Source organism: Zalophus californianus, chromosome 10 (assembly GCF_009762305.2).
Source record: "Zalophus californianus isolate mZalCal1 chromosome 10, mZalCal1.pri.v2, whole genome shotgun sequence".
NCBI classification, from domain to species: domain Eukaryota; kingdom Metazoa; phylum Chordata; class Mammalia; order Carnivora; family Otariidae; genus Zalophus; species Zalophus californianus.
Window position 1 is genome coordinate 89,921,652 of NC_045604.1, and position 18,169 is coordinate 89,939,820.

The 18,169-nt window shown below is 50.1% G+C and overlaps 1 protein-coding gene across 2 annotated transcripts in view; it reads left to right on the forward strand.

Moving 5' to 3' along the window:
• The window catches only part of COG7 (component of oligomeric golgi complex 7), a 78,420-nt gene extending 60,944 nt beyond the window's left edge, over positions 1 to 17,476 (forward strand). For both annotated transcript variants that reach the window (XM_027609952.2, XM_027609951.2), the window contains 4 exons: positions 4,549 to 4,632; positions 8,089 to 8,203; positions 14,129 to 14,272; positions 17,054 to 17,476. In XM_027609952.2, the coding sequence (XP_027465753.1) occupies positions 4,549 to 4,632; positions 8,089 to 8,203; positions 14,129 to 14,272; positions 17,054 to 17,220 (510 nt within the window). In that variant the 3' untranslated portion in view covers positions 17,221 to 17,476. The remainder of the gene's footprint in view (positions 1 to 4,548; positions 4,633 to 8,088; positions 8,204 to 14,128; positions 14,273 to 17,053) is intronic.
• Positions 17,477 to 18,169: the final 693 nt, after the last annotated feature.

Below are 18,169 nucleotides of genomic sequence, written 5' to 3' on the forward strand. Positions count from 1 at the left end.
AAATAAAAATTGCACATACTCATTTTCAGAAATTCAGGCAGTACAGGATAGTACAATGAAAAGAGCAATAACTCCCTTCAGAATCCCACAACATAGAAATCCGTGCGAACACGTGGTGCTCATCCCCCAGACACCCCTTCCTGCCCACGTCGGAGGCTGGATGGGCACCAATGGGTAGATAGATCCGTAGAGGAAATGGAACTGGACTACACGTGCTATTTTTTTAAAAACCAAAACGTACACAATATAACATTTATTTGAACTTGACTAGAAGAGGGAGAAAGGAAGTGAAATGAAAGGAATCATGGAACCTGAGATAATAGGTTCTTCCCCCAAAAGGCATCAGCGCCCAGAAGATCTCTCCAAAGTTGCACAAAAAGGATTATGAAAACCGTTAAGAGGCCGGGGTCATTGTTTTTGGTTAGTCACCCTTCCATTTTCCGTAGCTGCTGGTACTGCTGGAGCTGTTCTGAAAGATGAGGGGATTAGCATTCTTTATACTTCCGGTCCCCAGCCCCCAGAGCTGGTTGCTTGATTTTTCTTAGAGCTTAAAAAAAATTTTTTTTAACTTCATCCAGTCATTTTATTGCTAGTAGTGATGTCATTGTTGTTTAGAAACGATTTCATGTGTATTGTAGGATAAAACAAGTGATTCATGGGGATGTTAAGAACCAGGATCTTTTTTTTTCTTTTACCTCTTTTTCAGTCCAGTGTAATTAACATACAGTGTTATGTGAGTGTCAGATGTACAGTCTAGGGATTCAACAACTGTGTCGCCGACTCAGTGCTCCTCACGAAAAGTGTGCTCTTGATCCCCTTCACCTGTGTCACCCATCCCCCCACCCGAGATCCTAACATCTTGACCTTCTGTTCTGGAAGCTCAGCTCTTCCCACTGCTCATCCACCCGCCTCACTCTGTGGTTGGGCTCTTGGTTGCTTGAATCTTGCCTCCTCACTCAGGCTGTGCCCCGACACCCCACGGGGCCCTGGGAATGGAGACAGGCAGCTCAGAGATTAGGAGGAGCTCTCCCAGAGTTGCCAGGAGGAAAGCACACAACACAAAGGCAAACACTTCGGCCCTAAGGATTTGAAAATTAAACCCTGGTCATTCAGTGTTTGCTTTTAATGTTTGCCAGTAAATTGTATTACCCTTTCACATCTGAAGAATATAAACCAACACCATATTCCATTTCAGAATCGACTGTTGACGTTTGCCCACATCATCTGGTGACAGATGGGAGAGAAAAGCCCGTATGAAGGAACTTTTCAATAAATTTTGAACAATTAAAAAATACCCTGCAGCATTTCCCGGTCGCCCTACTTGCAGAGCACCTCCCTAGTTTGTCCCCTGTCCACCCGCCCTTCTTGCAAACCCCCTTCCACTGTGGCTGCTCTCCCCCTCCGCCCTCTGCCTGGCCACCCTCCTGTCTCCCCATGGAGCCTTCCCGGGGCCGCCGGCCCACGGTGCTCGTCCCCTGCGTGTGCTTGGGGGACATGGCTCTTTCCCTGCAGCCCAGCCCTGAGGCGTCACTCCCGTGCTCGCGGGCTCCGTCCCTGTCCCCCCCCCGCCTCCCCGGCCTTCTCGTCTCTGCCCCCTCACCACAGCTCTCTTTGCCAATGACTTCACCACCACGTGGCATTGTCCCTTCGTTTTTTGTTTTTTTTTTAAAGATTTTATTTATTTATTCGACAGATAGACAGCACAAGCAGGCAGAGTGGCAGGCAGAGGGAGAGGGAGAAGCAGGCTCTCCGCGGAGCAGGGAGCCGGACGTGGGGCTCGGTCGCAGGACCCCGGGACCATGACCTGAGCCGAAGGCAGCCGCCTAACCGACTGAGCCACCCAGGCGCCCCGCCCCTTTGTTTTAAAGAGATCTCCCGCCCGTTTCCATGGCCCTGTCCTCGTTGGGCTTCTCCTATCCCAGCCATTCCTTCAGCTTTTCATCTGCCTCCCCACCCTCAGTCCTCCCGAGGTGCTGCGTCAGTCTTCGTAAAGCACCACTCTGATTTTGTCTCCACCACCCAGGACCCTTGCCTGGCTCCCCAGGCCCCGGAGAATAGTCTGTCTTTCAGAACTTTATTAGGGACGTTTTCGCACAAAGTTTTCACACAAGAGTGGGCAGAAGAGTATAACGAACCCCATGTCGCCATCACCCCTCTTAGACACTATCAGCTCCTGGCCGTCCGTCTCGTATATATTATCCCTTCTCTAAAGTATAACAACACTAAAAATAATCATAGGACCCAAATCCCCCTCAGGTGGCAATGATTCCTTAATACCATTCAGTGTTCAAATTTTCAGTTGTCATAAAAGTCATGATTTCACTGTTTGACTCAGGATCGAGGTTCGTTCTGCACGTAGGGATTGGTCCATGTGTCTTTTATGAGCTACAGGTTACCTTTCCGTTCCCTTCCCCCCTCCTCTCTCTCACTCTCTTGCAATTTATTTATTGAAAATAAAGCCCTTCAATCAGAGAAAGACATGTATCATATGACCTCACTGATATGAGGAATTCTTAATCTCAGGAACAAACTGAGTGTGACTGGAGTGGTGGGGGGTGGGAGGGATGGGGTGGCTGGGTGATAGACATTGGGGAGGGTATGTGCTACGGTGAGCGCTGTGAATTGTGCAAGACTGTTGAATCACAGATCTGTACTTCTGAAACAAATAACGCAACATTTTAAGAAAAAAGAAAAAGAAGAAGATAACAGGAGAGGAAGAGAAGGGGAGTAAGTCGGAGGGAGAGACGAACCATGAGAGACGATGGACTCTGAAAAACAAACTGAGGGTTCTAGAGGGGAGGAGGGTAGGGGGATGGGTTAGCCTGGTGAAGGGTATTAAAGAGGGCACATTCTGCATGGAGCACTGGGTGTTATGAACAAACAATGAATCATGGAACACTACGTCAAAAACAAATGATGTAATATATGGTGATTAACATAACAATTAAAAAATTAAAAAAGAAAAGAAAGCCCTTTCTTAGCCCACTGTCTGAGAGCTATGCATTCTCCTTCTGGTCTTTCCTCTCTGCACCCCAGGCATCCTGCAGCCCATTCCTCCTGTAATCACCCTGAGCCCTCGCTCCTCTGAACTCTTACAGTATCACACCTTGCCTCTGCCACGGAGAACTTCCAAGTGGAAGCCTGTGTGTGTGTGCACGGCGGGGGGAGGGACATGTCGGGGTATATAACGGGAGTGTGTTGTGGGGTCTTGGTTTCCCAGGGAGCTTCTGGAGAGCAAGCACCAAGTCTTACATTTCTTTGTCTCCTCTCCACCAAGCAGGGCACAAGGCTCTGCACATCACGGGCACTCAGTACGTGTGGGTGATCACAGTGTTTCTTCTCCATGGGGTGGGAGTCAACTGATGAAAAGTGGGCTATTTTGAAACAGAGGAGGATTCTCGAGCAAGAACAAGGAGTTTAGAAAACTAGGGGCAGAGGTGGGGAAGGAAAGAACTTGTCCCAAGCAAAGAAAATTAGAATTGAGCTGGTGCTGGGGAACGTGGGGAGGGCAGCTGAGGCTTAGGCTGGGCCGGGAGCCCAGGGGTGGACATGGTCATTACATTCCTGGAACGTTGCTTAAAGGATCAAGCAACCCGATGGCATCAGGTGGCTGCAGAGAGCAGCTACAGCATGACCTGGGGGTCACTCCAGGAGTGCAGCCAGAAAGGGCCTTGCTTTCCAGGCTGGCTTTAGGGTGACTTGGGTTGGAATTAAGAAACTAGATTTCTGTGTGAAGGTGTGCCAAGCTGAACTCTGTAACCATGTGGGTGCTGGTAATTTGCTGGACTCCAGAGAGACTGCTGGGAAAGCTCACACAGAGATACCGTAGACATTCGGTATTTTAAATGTCGGAAGGAAGAACATCTCCCCAGACAGAGGGATCACAAAGAGGACAAAGGGGCAGCTGGTGGGGTTTGGACGTTCGTTCCCATCCCTTTCCCTCTGAGGTCTGAATCAGTTGAGAAATAGATCTAGGAGGCAGGTGGAAATAAAAGCAGTGAAGTAGTGTGGATGAATGTGGTTTGGATATTTCTGCAGCCAGAAGGGGCTTCCCAGGCCTCCCTCCCGAGATAGGGATTTACATGGGGTCTCTGTGGAGGATTTGGGGCGCTCCTAGTCTCTTTAGAGTGCTGAAGACCCAGGAGTTAGTGAGGCTAGCTGCGCCCAGCAGCTCTTAACCCGGTGTGCCCGCCCGAGTAGAGAAACCCAGACCACAGGGTATATCCAGCTCTTCGCTTCACGGTCTGAGTGGGAGCAACAAACGGGATCCGTTCTCACCAGATAGTTCTGTTGAGAAGGCAGGAGCTCCCATTTGATGGGTCTGTGGGAATGCGGAGAGAGAAAGGATTATTTTCTTGGTGGCAGGCTTCAGGGTGATGACTTGGTGAGAAATCCCTGGTCTGTCGAATAGTGACAATTCCCAAGGCCGTCTCTGAGCAAAGACACCTCTAGGAAGGCTGCATTCTTCGAGGATTTTTGGGCGTGGGGTGCTTTCCCGGGCCTCCTGGCTTCCGTGATCTTGATCGCTTTCTCTCCTTCCTGCCCTAGAGCTGGAGCACAGCAGGCATTGGTGAGACGCTGACCGACGACCTGCCCACCTTCAGCCTCACGCCTCTGGAGTACATCAGCAATGTAAGAGCTTCTGGGCGCTTTGCTCCAGGGCAGTTGTAGCCTTGCGGACCCTGCCTTGTCTTTGGATTCTGGCCCTTCGGGGAAAGTAGTCATTACCACGTTGGTGCTGTCTGAACCTTTGCTTTTGGGTAATTTCCTTCCATATCCAGGACTTTAAGGAAAGGCAGCTGACTTCCTTATTCAGTCAGCTGACGAAACACACGCTGATTTCAAAACCCAACACGCTCGTACCCCTCCTCCCTCTCTCCCAGTGCGAGGTGTGGCCGGTACGTAAGGGCATCCCAGCGTGAGTGCACACAGGGGATTCTGACTTGGGAGGAGAGGACACAGGTGGGCAAATTCTCCTCGACGACTTTTCAGAGGAACAGTGTGTATGTAGTTCTGAATTCAAATTCAGCCAGTGTTTTAGTGACAGCTGCTTTGCACCAGGCCCTGTGTGGAGTGCTTTCATGGGTAATTTCACAGCAGGAAAGAAATCTCTTAAGAATTGTAGTTCTGGAGGCTCCATGTTAACAAAGAACAGAATAAACCCTACAGGGGAGCAGGGCACTTGGAGTCCTTTCCTCCTTCTCATTTCACCCCTGGGAATCGACAGCCCCCCTGCACGTGGCCTTTCCTGTCGCTCCTTCCTGCAGTCTGGCTTGGCTGCTCTTCAATACCAGGTGGGAGTAGAGTACTCCAGCCACGGGGACCTCACACTGCGGGTGACTTCTGACATTCTCCAGAGCGATTCTGAGTTAAGCAATTTCTTCTGCCTACGGCTGTCACTTTAGAACCCACTGCTTTGTAAGTTATGACTCTATTATAAGAGATCCAAAGAAATTTTAAAAGTTACTATTGTACAATCAGAAGTGTCTGGTGATTCCCATTGGCGGTAGCATGGAGGATGGCGTTGTTCTCTCTGTTCATTGGGAGCCGTGCCGAGTTCAAAATGGCAATCGCTTTCCTCCTGTCTCCCAGGGCATTACCTCATAAACCGGTACTGATGAAACTATTAAGATGTGGGTTGGTTCTTACAACCAATGGGAATCATCTTATTTTTAGAACTGAGACACTATGCGTTACAGTCTAAATGGATTGAGGAAATGATGTTGCTGGAAGGGACTGGAGAGGTATTGAATGATTTTACAATTGAGGAAATTGAGATATTGGCGGAGTAGGGGAGGCCCAGATTGTTTCCAGGCCAGGGCCCTTTTCCACCTGCCATGACCCCCCATGAGTTAAGGATTGTACCTGAGGGCTGATGACCTGAACTCAGGAAGTGAGCACTTACCGGACACACACTGTGTGTAAGGACAGTGAAGGCTTTTATCAGTGCCATGAGGTGGCATGTGGTCTACACAGAATTTTGTCTTGACAACAACAACGTGAGCTGGTTGGTGGTAGTGTTTCACAGGCAAGCAGTGAGGCTCTGGGCAATGCAAGAGGGGCTGCTTATCCCTCGGCCGCTCTGTTAGGACGCCAGGTGCTTCATGCGTGTATCACACATGAATTTCCTCCTTGGCACAGCCCTTTGAAGTAAGTATGAGATCATCCTCCTGTCAGAGATGATGACACCAGGAAGGTCACACAGCAGTAGAGCCAGAACTCAAACCCAAGTCCATCTGACCACAAAGCTCTTCATTTTTCCTGTGTCACTGAGTTTGATACCCAAACCGGATATCAAGGAGTATTTATTGAATATGTGGGAATAGTAGACAAATATCCTCAGGCGCACTGGTAAGCATCCCTTTCCACATTGATTGCTGAAAGATGAACATGGACAGAACTCCCGAGGGACACCTGGAGTCGTGGGATCTGTCCAGGAACCACAGCAGTCCTCACAAGCTCAACCAACCAGTTGAAGTTTGAGATGTCAGATTATTGAAATTTTGCACCTAAACAACACTTTGCCTCGTCGGTGAATGCCTTCTGAACCTACACAGAGCCGCATGGGCATTATGGAGGGGCGCAATAGGAGAAAATGCTTTGAAAAATGAAAAACAACGTAGATGCAAGGTATAATGATCCTGACACTTCATTGCCCGTAAAACTGGGTGTGTGCATTTAGCCAGAAGGTTATGGCCCCAGATGAAAGCTGCACAGGAGTATCCCCCAGGGTCCTTGTGCATAGTAGGTATTCAGGAAGCGCCTGCCACATGTAATTAGAACAGAGAGGTCCCAAATCCAGAAACCAGCATCCTTCTTTTCCTCCAGCCTTGTGGAAAAATGATGCATTTGTTGCCATTTTCAAGCTGAAGTGTATGGTGGCGGTTATTACTAGTGAGGAAAGTGGCCCACATACCTAGTTTGAGTAAGAGATTATACTAAGTAAATGCAAAGGAAAAAATGCCGATTTAATTTATTTTACCATCCATCTCATCACCTCGCATAATGGACCGGGGGATGTTGAGACTTAAGTACAACCAGCCCAACACTCGGTGTTTGGAAATGTTTGGAATCTCCCTTTGGGCTGGGAGACTTTGCGAGTCTGCTACCATGTAGGTGTGTGTGAGGCCAGGAGGGAAGATCTTACTTGGATAATCCTCGGAATTGTAGTTTACAGAATCAGAATCAAGTTTAAATGTACAGAATAAATATAGAACCAAGAAAAAAAAAAAAAAACAGGCTCAAAGACCTTTTTTTTTTTAAAACAAAAACAAAAGCGGTATGTTGTCGTAACCTGAAAATCAGCCTTATTTTGAAACAAAAACATACACTTACCTTAAAACACAAAACAGGGGTTTTAATAGAAAGTGGTATCTAAAATATACCCGTGATAAAAAAAATAAAAATAAAAAATAAAATATAGCCATGATGACAGTCATGTGCATCCGACAAACACATGACAAACATTGTATTATTTGTGGGCTCATCCCAAATGTCTCGTAATCCTGTCTTTTGCGATTCCCCACCAGCCAAGAAGGCGTTCTCCATCTTTATTTCTAGAGTCTGTATTATGAAAACAGTACAGTTTTCCCTCCAAATTAATTTATAATTACAAATGGCTTTTTTTCCCCCCCCAAAATTTCCTTCCTTCTCTTAGATCACTTCTAAAGGCAAGACCCACAGTCAAGTCCAGAAGATAGGATTCGCATTCTTGCTTGGCTGTGCACCTGTTGACATTAGCATCTTCCTGGTTTTGCATCCATGAATAGTTGTAATTTATATTTATTTGCACAGTCGCTTGTTGGTGTCCATTATCTCATTTGAGGTAGTGGTTGCGTTGAATGCATTCCAAGAATAGTGGGGTCATTAGTGTGAGGATGAATGTGTGATGTACATGCAAATTGCCATTGATTTTTGTAAGGTCCTGCCATAGCAGTATTAACACTCGCTGGAAAGATCAGAGTTGGGGCTGCCCCAGGCCTTGTGCTTTTTTTTGTCTGTCCCCTGTTTGCCTTCACACGAATGTGCTGCAGAAATAATGACCTGTATGTGGCAATGTGGAGTTGAAAGTGTTTTCTTCTGTTTCAGATCGGGCAATATATCATGTCCCTCCCCCTGAATCTTGAGCCTTTCGTGACTCAGGAGGACTCTGCCTTGGAGCTGGCCCTGCACGCTGGGAAGCTGCCCTTTCCTCCTGAGCAAGGTGAGAGGGGCCTGACAGAGCCAGGAGGCGGGTTCGCTGTAGCCCCCTGCAAACATGGGGTTCCACCTGTTACCCCCCTGGGGAGCTTCTGCAGGACAGAGTGGCTTAGGGAAGGGACATCTCACTGTGTGCGGAGCGTCTCTGGGGAGGAACTCCACCGATGCCCCTCAGCTGGGGAGGCAGGGGCAGGAGGGCCCCAGGTCACACGTACTCACTGGAGGTGGAAGCAAGCTCTTGGGGCAAGGGTCCCACTTGGCCAGTGCGAGCCCTCTCTCTACGGACCACGTGCCGAGTAAAGCGGCACCTTAAGAACAATTTTGCTCGTTAGGACAAACATAAATTCTTCACCGTAGAAGTGATGTTTCCTTTCCAGATGCCTCTGGCCAGAACTTGTTCCCAGCTCTCCCAGGGCTCCTGGGTCTCTAAACTGACAAGGTGAAAATACAGTAATTAAAACTATTTCTTGGGGCGCCTGGGTGGCTCAGTTGGTTAAGCGACTGCCTTCGGCCCAGGTCATGATCCTGGAGTCCCAGGATCGAGTCCCGCATCGGGCTCCCTGCTCAGCGGGGAGTCTGCTTCTCCCTCGGACCCTCCCCTCTCTCATGCTCTCTGTCATTCTCTCTCTCTCTCTCTCTCTCAAAAAGTAAATAAAATTAAAAAAAAAACTATTTCTTTTTCCCATTATCTGGGCACTGACAGGTTTGAACAGGGACCACATACTTTCTGATCAAAAATCCTCTTATTCCTAATATGAGAAATTATAGGCCTCCCTTCGTAAGGCTGAGCAAACAGAAAAATCACGTGGTACATATAGAAAAGATTTCAGCAGCTTATGAGAAGGTACCACCCTGAGAAAAAATCACATTGAAAAGTTAAAGGGATGCTAAAAGGCATCCCATGTAAATGCAAATAAAAAGAAAGCAAGGCAATGACGTTGAATCAGAGCAAACAATAACAAATGGAACCAAAGTGGCCCGTTAACACTGATGAAAGGCAGACCCCACAGTGCGCCTGTGACAGTCAGGTACGCTTACACGTCAGATAGCACTGAGGGGTGTGAGCGAGCAGCTGCCAGATGGAGAATAAGAACAATTTTTTTTTTTTTTTTGGCTAGATCATCCAAACATATTTTAGTACATTTTTTTTAAAAGATTTTATTTATTTATTTGACAGAGAGAGACACAGTGAGAGAGGGAACACAAGCAGGGGGAGTGGGAGAGGGAGAAGCAGGCTTCCCGCAGAGCAGGGAGCCCGATGTGTGCCTCGATCCCAGGACCCCGGGATCATGACCTGAGCCGAAGGCAGACGCCTAATGACTGAGCCACCCAGGCGCCCCCATATTTTAGTACATTTGATAAGCATTTGAAATCCAAGTTGTAATTAAAGCTGAATTACTGCTTTTGTTTTTAAATGTAAAATAAAAATCAATTTTATATTTAGGTATATATTACATTTTATTGGTTACGTTGTCCATATGACAAAAGTTTTTATTAGCAAATTATATTAACTATAAAAATTGAAATTAATTAAAATAAATTGAAATATGGAAAATTAAAACTAAATATGGAAATTACGCAAAAGGAAAGTGATTTATTGATATATTTTATGCCAGCTTGGTTATCCTATCCCATTAAACTGGTAGTGTAATTCTAAAATTTTATAATTTTGAAAGAGAAAACCACATGAGTATTGAGAACATCGTGCACCTCTCTTTTAGGCTTTGACAAATCAAAAAGGAAAAGTTTTGTTTTTTTTTTAAAGATTTTATTTATTTATTTGACAGAGAGAGACACAGTGAGAGAAGGAACACAAGCAGGGGAAGTGGGAGGGGGAGAAGCAGGCTTCCTGCGGAGCAGGGAGCCTGATGTGGGGCTCGATCCCAGGACCCTGGGATCCTGACCTGAGCCAAAGGCAGATGCTTAATGACTGAGCTACCCAGGCGCCTCTCAAAAAGGAAAATTAATGAGGATAAAAGAGGAATTGTTCAGTGTAATCAATACACTTGATCGAATCAATACGTTGGGCTTTTTATCCCACAGAGAGTAGGCATGGTTGTCAAATTTCCATAAATCATTTGTGAAGATGATACAAATAAAATCTCTGCGAGTTTCACAGGGTCATACACATTAAGGGAACTCATAATTTTTGGGAAAAAGGATAATTCTATACAAATTTCACTTTTAGCATGTAAAACCTACAGTATGAATGAATAGGCACTTAGGGGTAGGGAAGGGAAGACTCTGAAATGAAAGCCAGAAACTAAAGGAAATTGAAAGATGAATGTGACAGACTGGAACAAAATAGCAACACGGCTGATAGGTGGTAGTTGTTTTATAAAAGTTCCCACAAATCAGTAAAAAAAAGATGACACCCCATGGAAAAATAAGTAAATAACATGAAGGCATTCAAATAACCTAAAAATAGGAAGAAGTGTATAACTTTAGTAATCCTCAAATGGCTGCAAAGGAAAGTAGCGTATGCTTTTTTTTTTTTTTTTTTTTTTAAGTAGGCTCCATGCCCAGTGTGGAGCCCAGTGCAGGGCTTGAACTCACGACCCTGAGATCAAGAGTCGGACTCTTAACTGACGCCCAGGCGCCCTGAAAGTATGCCATTTTGTAACCTATCATATTGACTATATTGAAAATATATACAGATTTACATATATACACATATATGTGTGTTAACACAATATTGGCAAGCACAGAGGAAAGCAGTTTATACAGTTTGGATTTTTGGAATTTGACACACGTGCGCATGCACACAAGCCTGTCATGCAGGGTGTGAGACCAGTACAGTGGAGTCCCAGGTACTCCTCATCTGGCTTCCAGAATGGCTTCTTGTTTCTTACGTTCCTCTCATTATTTTTTTCGAGAATACTTAAGTCAAATCCCAGGCATTGTATTATTCACCATCATGTATCCAAGAGTCGGACATCCAACCGACTGAGCCACCCAGGCGCCCCACCATCATGTATCTCTTACTGATGCTGCTGACGTTCAAATTCAAACTTTTGGGCAAGAAAACAGTGGTGCTGTGTCTGTGTCTGTTGCAGCAGACCAGGGAGAGTGTAAAGCCTTACTATCCCACGGAAAAAAAAATACATACAGGTTTAGCTAAACTGCAGTTGTTTTCAATCATTCATTCACTTACCAAGGTGTTATTAATTGCTTACTCTGTGCTGGGCCATTGCTTTGGGCATTGTTAGGAGGGAAAAACTCCAGCCATAAAGTAGAATTGTAACAGCGCTGGAAAACAACAACAACAAGCCCATCCAGGTGTTTCTTTCTTTTTTTTTTTTTTACCCCCTCCTTTTCAGCAGCATATTATGAAAAATTTCAAACATGCAGAAAACTGGGAAGAATTACCCAGGGGATTTCTAACATGTTAACATTTGCACGTTTTAAGAACTAGATGGAGAGCAACTGGTAGGAACTTTGGGGCTTAGATAAATGGCTTTTCCTAAGCAGTGTGGTTAGAAGGGAGTTTTGAAAATCTTTGCGAGTCTTTTTCCCACAAGGAAATGGAACATCAGGAACTTTGAAATGACATGTCCAGAGGTCACCCACACAGCGTGTGTCATAGCAGGGGCATTTGCAGGAAAACTGCAATCTCTGTGCCCACCACGTCCCCTCCCCCAGTGGGGCTGCTGAGTTTGGGCCTCATTGGGACTGGGTCCCCTGGAGGTGGCCAGCACCTGCCGGGCACAGGGCAGGGGTGCTGCCTGGGTGTGGTACGAGGGCCCCGTGGAGGCTCCCTTCTCTGAGGTGGGGGTTCCAGGCAGAGGGGGCAGCCTGGTGGGCCTTGGCACAGAGTGGCCCTGTGGGGAGGCCCAGGAAGGTCGGGCCCAGACCATTCCTGCCATCAGACGCAAAAGCTGAGCCCGATACTTCATCGGCCTGTCTTTTTAACACTCCTCCTTCTTGAGATTTCCTTTCTCTACTGCATTTTGTATATTTTGCTCCCATCTCTTGCTGCTTGTCCTTACCCTCAGACTAATTATTCCCGGCCTGCTTAAAAACCCCCAGGGCCCCTGGAACCTATGGGGTGAGATCCAGCCCCTCCCAGGCCTGGGGTTGGAGACCCTTCTCAATCCCACCCAGTCAGGGCATGCGGCCCATCTTCTGCCCCGACGTGCTCACACTACAGCCACTCTGAAGGATTTTCTTCTTAATTTTTAAAAATTAAGAACTTTTCTGAGTAAAAATCTGCTGCCCCGAGAGTCCCACTAGCACCTGAGGGACGATCGTCCGGGGCGCCTCTCTCTGCAGATCTGTGTGCACATGTAAGTCAGCAGCAGGACCGTCTCCCACATGCCGTTTCTCCTGGGCGCTTTTGTAAACCAGTGTTTGTGCTGTCTGCCTGGACTGCCCTTTCTCCTCCTGTGCATCCAACAAACTGTCCCTCGTGCTCGGGAAGCCCGGGTATGAGCTCCCGTTTCTGGGCTCCTATCAGTCTTTGGCGACGCCCTGGCTGCAGCCCTGATGTGGCTGTGTAGAGGGGCCTTGTCTGCCCCCCGGCCGGAGGGTGCCGTCGGGGCAGGGCCTCCCAGACCAGGGCAGCGCAGACCTGGCAGGGTCTTGAATGGGACTCGTGCGGTTACCAAGTAAGGGAGTGCCCTCCACCCTCAGTCCCGCGTGGGAGCCTTGTCCCCCACCCCTCAGTGCTGCCCCAGGCCTGGTAGGTTCATCCTTTTATGGGCCAATGTCTTGGGGAAGGAGGTTTATCCCCCGGACAAGCTGCCGTGCCTGGCCGCGTTTCTGGCCACACGACCACCGGGCCAGCCTCCGTTTCCAGGGTGGAAGCCCTAGACCATGTGTTCTTAGCCTTCTGCTCAGTTATGTCCATCCTGTTTTTGGTTTTTAACTTTCTAGTTTGTGTTTGTTGTACAGATACTACATGTAAAACAAGGTCACAATTTTAAAAAGAATAAATCATGACATCCCGTCATTGAACACGATGGTATTTACATTTTCCCGTGTGCGGATGGTATTTGACGTGTAGCTTTATGTTCTGTGTTATTATCATTATTATTTTTATTATTATTGTTATTGGTGGTGGTGGTGGTATAAGTGGCATTTTGCTTATCTTCTCCTAAATGGATTCTTTTTCTCCGCTCGTCCCCCTACTTTTTTTGTTGTTTTAATGTCAGGCAGCCCCCTTGCCCCCAGAGTTCAAGGCCTGTCTGGCCAGGATGACGGCTCCGTCCTCCTGCATCAGCCCGCCCCAGCCTGACTGGCTCTCACAACCTTGCTGGGGACCCACAGTCATTGCCTGTTTGACATGGGGTCCCTGTGACTCTCAGGGTGCCCTGCGCGACCCAGCCCTGTTCCCCCAGCCCTGCTCGGTATACGTACTCCTTCTTCCCCACAGGTGATGTGACACTGAGAGTCACCATGTGTGCAGCACTAGAGTGTGTCACACGCTTCATGCTTGAGGCCCAGGCCGGGGCCTCCCGTGGTTCCCACCACAGCCCCGCAGAGTCGGGCTCTGAGAGGCTGGGTAGCACCCAGCTCGTCCGTGGTGGATGGCCCTGTCTGGGTCTCACTTCTGACGTGCTGCCGGTGTGTCGAGCGTCGCTGTCTCTGCTGGCGTGGGCTGCCTGCCCTCTCACAGAGCCCCCCTCCTGCCCTCCCTCCCGGCCTGCGTGGCTGCACCGCGTCCCCCGCCTTCGGGCATGCAGAGATCGCTCCCCCTCACCTGACCGCATCCTCTCGTGAATCGTCCTCATACTCCGTCAGTACCACTTGGCCTAAGATGTAATTGTTCTCTGTCCCTGTGTTGCCCACCGGGACCGTGGCCCCCTGGCGTGTGTGGGCATACGGCACCGCCCGTCGTGGGCCTGGCCGCCTGGAGGGCAGAAGCTGCTGGAGGTGGCATTTTCCCAAGCATATGCGTTGTCTCTGGTGACCTCCTCTCCCTTCCCAGGGGACGAATTACCCGAGCTGGACAACATGGCTGACAACTGGCTGGGCTCCATTGCCAGAGCCACGATGCAGACCTACTGCGACGTGATCCTGCACATCCCCGAGCTGACGCCGCACTCCACCAAGCAGCTGGCCACCGACATGGGTGAGTGCCCCCAGAACGGGCAGTGGGAGGGACGGCTGTCGCCCATCGCATCTGTCAGTGCCCCTACCCTCCAGCTCTGGGCTTGGCTGCCGAGCTGGTTAAAAATGCGGATTCTCTAGGCCTCCTCCCCAGAGATTCTGACTCGGAAGTCTGGGTTGAAGGCTGGACGTCTGTAGTCTGAAAAACGTCCTGGGGGATTCTGATAGGCTGCGCCTGAGCGGGGCTTCCGTGAGCTGGGTTGAAGTGAGTGCGACAGACTCACCATTGCTGCCTTGCCTCCCCGAACTGCTGCTGATTAGGCTGCCACCATGCATGAGGCATGCCAGGCGCCGAGCAAGCCCTCGTACCCACATCTTCGGCCATCCTCAGAGCCCCCCCTGTGAGGTCACTGCACGATGGAGCCCACCCCCCACCCTCCATGCTGGGAAGGACACGGAGGCTGGAGGCAGCTGAAGCACGAGGCTCCATGCAATACCTGCATGCCCCCCAGGTCAGAGGGGCACATGCCCACTGGCTCCTGCTGGCACCTGCCCCTGCAGGCGGGGCCCTGAGTTTGTGGGTGCCACAGGCGGGTGGCAGGGGAGTCGCCCCAGTGTCTTGGTGCCCTTCCATTGACCTGCCTGCTCTTCACCTGAAGCAGCTCTTGGGGTGGTGGGGGAGAGTCTGGTAGGAGCCTCAGAGATCAGCTCCCTGGGGAGCCAGGCAGAGCTGTGGTCTGCACGACCACAGGGCCAAACCAGGCTCTTACTTTGCTGCAGAAGAAATAGAAGTGAGGTGCTTTCCTCCAGGTCCCAGGGCTGCCAGTGATGGAGCCAGGCTTGGAATCCAGGTGTCCTGACTTCACAGTCAGCTCTCAGCCATTAGAAAGGAAAGCCAGCTTTCACCACATCATTGGGCCGTGTTCGGGGAGGAAGGAGGAGGAGATTCGGGGGCCCGTAGGTGGTGTCGGCTAGTACAGGCAGGAGCACTGAGAACAGAAGCAATCGGAAGGAGCGAGATCAGGCCGTTGGCCCTAGATTCCAGTGGCCCGTATTATTTGTCCCTCTCTGTTCGGCTGTCCCTGGGTGCCCGGTCCCCGTTCGGCACTGACGGAGCGGCCGCTATGTGCCGGCCACGGCGCTTGGAGCCCCAGCCGGCCCCCCGGCTTACTGAGCTTCTGTGCTGGCGAGCGTGGCCAGGGGCTGGGAGGGTGCCAGGCGGTTACGCTGTAGGGAGTGGGGTGGGGGGGGGGTTGTGGCCGCCTTAAAGACAAGTGAAACCTCACAACAAAACCGAAAACTGTGCTGGCCCAACAGAAAATGTCATGGAAGACCGTGGGCTGTCACTTCACAGCTCCGGGCTCCCGGTCGAGCGGAGCTCAGTTTTATGGATAAACTTGAGCAGGCAACAGGTGCCTGGCCGCCTGCTGGCGCCCCTTCTGGGAAGCCGCTCAGCCTGAGTTGGACATGAGTCAGCCCGCCCGCCAGGGCAGAGCAGACACCTCCCGTGGGCCCTGCCCTGAGCCAGGCTTCCAGAAGAAATGAAGGAAGATGCCGGCCGTGGCTGGAGCCGCGGTCCATTCGGCCAGGGCCGTGGACAGAAGGTCAGCAGGGGCCTGCTGCGGGGTGCCGTCTGCCACCCTTGGGAGGGCAGGATGAAGGTGGAGCCAGAGGATGCTGCGGGGTGCTCCCCTCACATCTGGCTTGGACCTGCCCAGGGTAGCACTCTTACCACCTGTGATACATCAGGAGCTCCTGTGGCCTTTGGTCCATTTCATCCTCTTGACAATGCAGCATTGACGGATGGACGCAGGGACTCAGAGAAGAGGGGTTCACCAGGCTCACCCCGACCTTGGAAACCAGTTTTCGCCTTCCCCGCTCTGCCGGTGTTGCCCAAGCTTGCCTGGTGGTTAGAGTCGTGGGGCTCTTATTAGAAGGACAGGGTCCTTGAACTCTCTCTTGGATTCTCACCAACGTGGTCTGGGGTGGGCTTGGGAATTTGTCTCTAACTAGGACCCCACGGGGAGAAATGGGAAGTGTGAGAACCTGCAGCTCACCAGGCCCCCGCCTCAGACACGGTCCTTGTCTTCATGGGGGGCTTGGGCTGGGAGCTCTTGGTCGCTGCTCATATAAGCCCACATGTCCCCTGACTGCTCAGGGTCTCCATGTGGTCAGTGGGGCCCGCTGAGGAGTGTGGCCAATAACTCAGGAGTCCTAGTGTAGAGCTTTGAAGGGGTGAGCTGGTCCAGCTGGAGAACTGATTGTGTAGTGGGGGGTGGGGGACAGCTAGTCCTTTATTCAATTAGAATTCCTGATTCAGGCCAAGTTGAGAGTTGTTTTTTTTTTTCTTTTCTTTTCTTTTCTTTCTTCCTTTCCTTTTTTTAAGATTTTGTTTATTTATTTATTTGAAAGAGAGAGCGAGAGCGAGCACATGCAAGGAGGGAGGAGGGGCAGAGGGAGAGGGAGAAAGAGAATCCCAGGCAAACTCTGTGCTGAGTGTGGAGCCTGATGCAGGACTTGATCTCATGACCCTGAGATCATGACCTGAGCTGAAATCAAGAGTTGGACGCTCAACCAATTGAGCCACCCAGGCACCCCGAAGCTGACAGTAGGTTTAATCCTCTTGGAAAAGCCCTCAGAGTAAAGGCCTGGCTGCTTGGGGCAGAGCAGGCAACCGGCATTTTGGGGGTTCGGGGTGGACTTCTCTATTTCTTTGTTCAGTTTCTTTGTTAGAGTCCACATCATCCCGTGAGCTTGGCGCTCAGTCTGTTGAGCTGTGTCTGTCTGCTCCCCATCCCTACAGACTACCTGATCAACGTGATGGATGCCCTGGGCCTGCAGCCATCCCGCACCCTTCAGAACATCGTGACACTCTTGAAGACCAAACCTGAGGACTACAGGCAGGTCAGCAAAGGCCTGCCCCGGCGCCTGGCCACCACAGTGGCTAACATGCGGAACGTGGACTACTGACCATCTCCCCCTGGTTGAGAAGAGGCCCAGGGCCAGGGTTCAGGGGTCACAGCAGCTCTGCAGAATAGATTTGCTCAAAAATTCTGCCTGGGATTGGGAGGATTCATTTCCAAAAGACTTGGTTCATTTGTATAATCAAAAAAAGGGTGGGGGGGTTATAAATTAGAGGCATATTATTTATTAGAGCAGACTTTTCAGATGATTTTCTAAATGATCCGATCTTGAAAATGGAATTGATAAATACCGTGAAATGAAATAAGGCTGTTTTCTTTCCTTTGCTCAGTGAATATTTGGGTGCCTCCCTGAGCTGTGCTCCACGCACTGGGACACGGGCCGGGAAGGAGGGGGAAAATCACCAGAGAAACCAACAAAGAAGATGATGTCGGATGGTGGCATCAGGGTGGAGGGCAGCCCCTGGACCCACAGATCAGAGCCATGCATGGCAGTGAGGGACCAGCGCGGACCAGGCCCTGGGGCATGTCCAAGGTCAGCAGCATGGAAGTAGGAAATCAGGTCAGACGGGAGCTGGGGGCCAGATCATGGACCAGCCTGTCGGCTGTGATGAGGACTCAGGCTTTTATTTTGTCTTATTTGAAAACTCACGGGGTAATGTGGACTCTATCAGGTTTTTTGCCAGTAGCTTTTCTATCTGTTAAGATGAACAGAATAATGTAATTTGAGTGACTCAAGCAAACATAGGAGTTGAGCTTTCTCAAGATCGAGAAGTCCCACGGTCCTGGCTGTGGGCACTGACTCAGTGGCAGAAGGAGTCGGGACCAGGACCAGCCTCCCCGGGATCTTGACCTTTCCTGTGTGTGCCGGCTGCTTCCTCCCGGTGGGGCGACTCTTGCAGCTGCAGGCATCACACGGTGTTCGGGGGGACAAAGGCAGAGGGGGCACTGTCCCTTCCGCCCTGCAGGCAAAGGGCTCCCCAGGGGCCCCCGTGGCT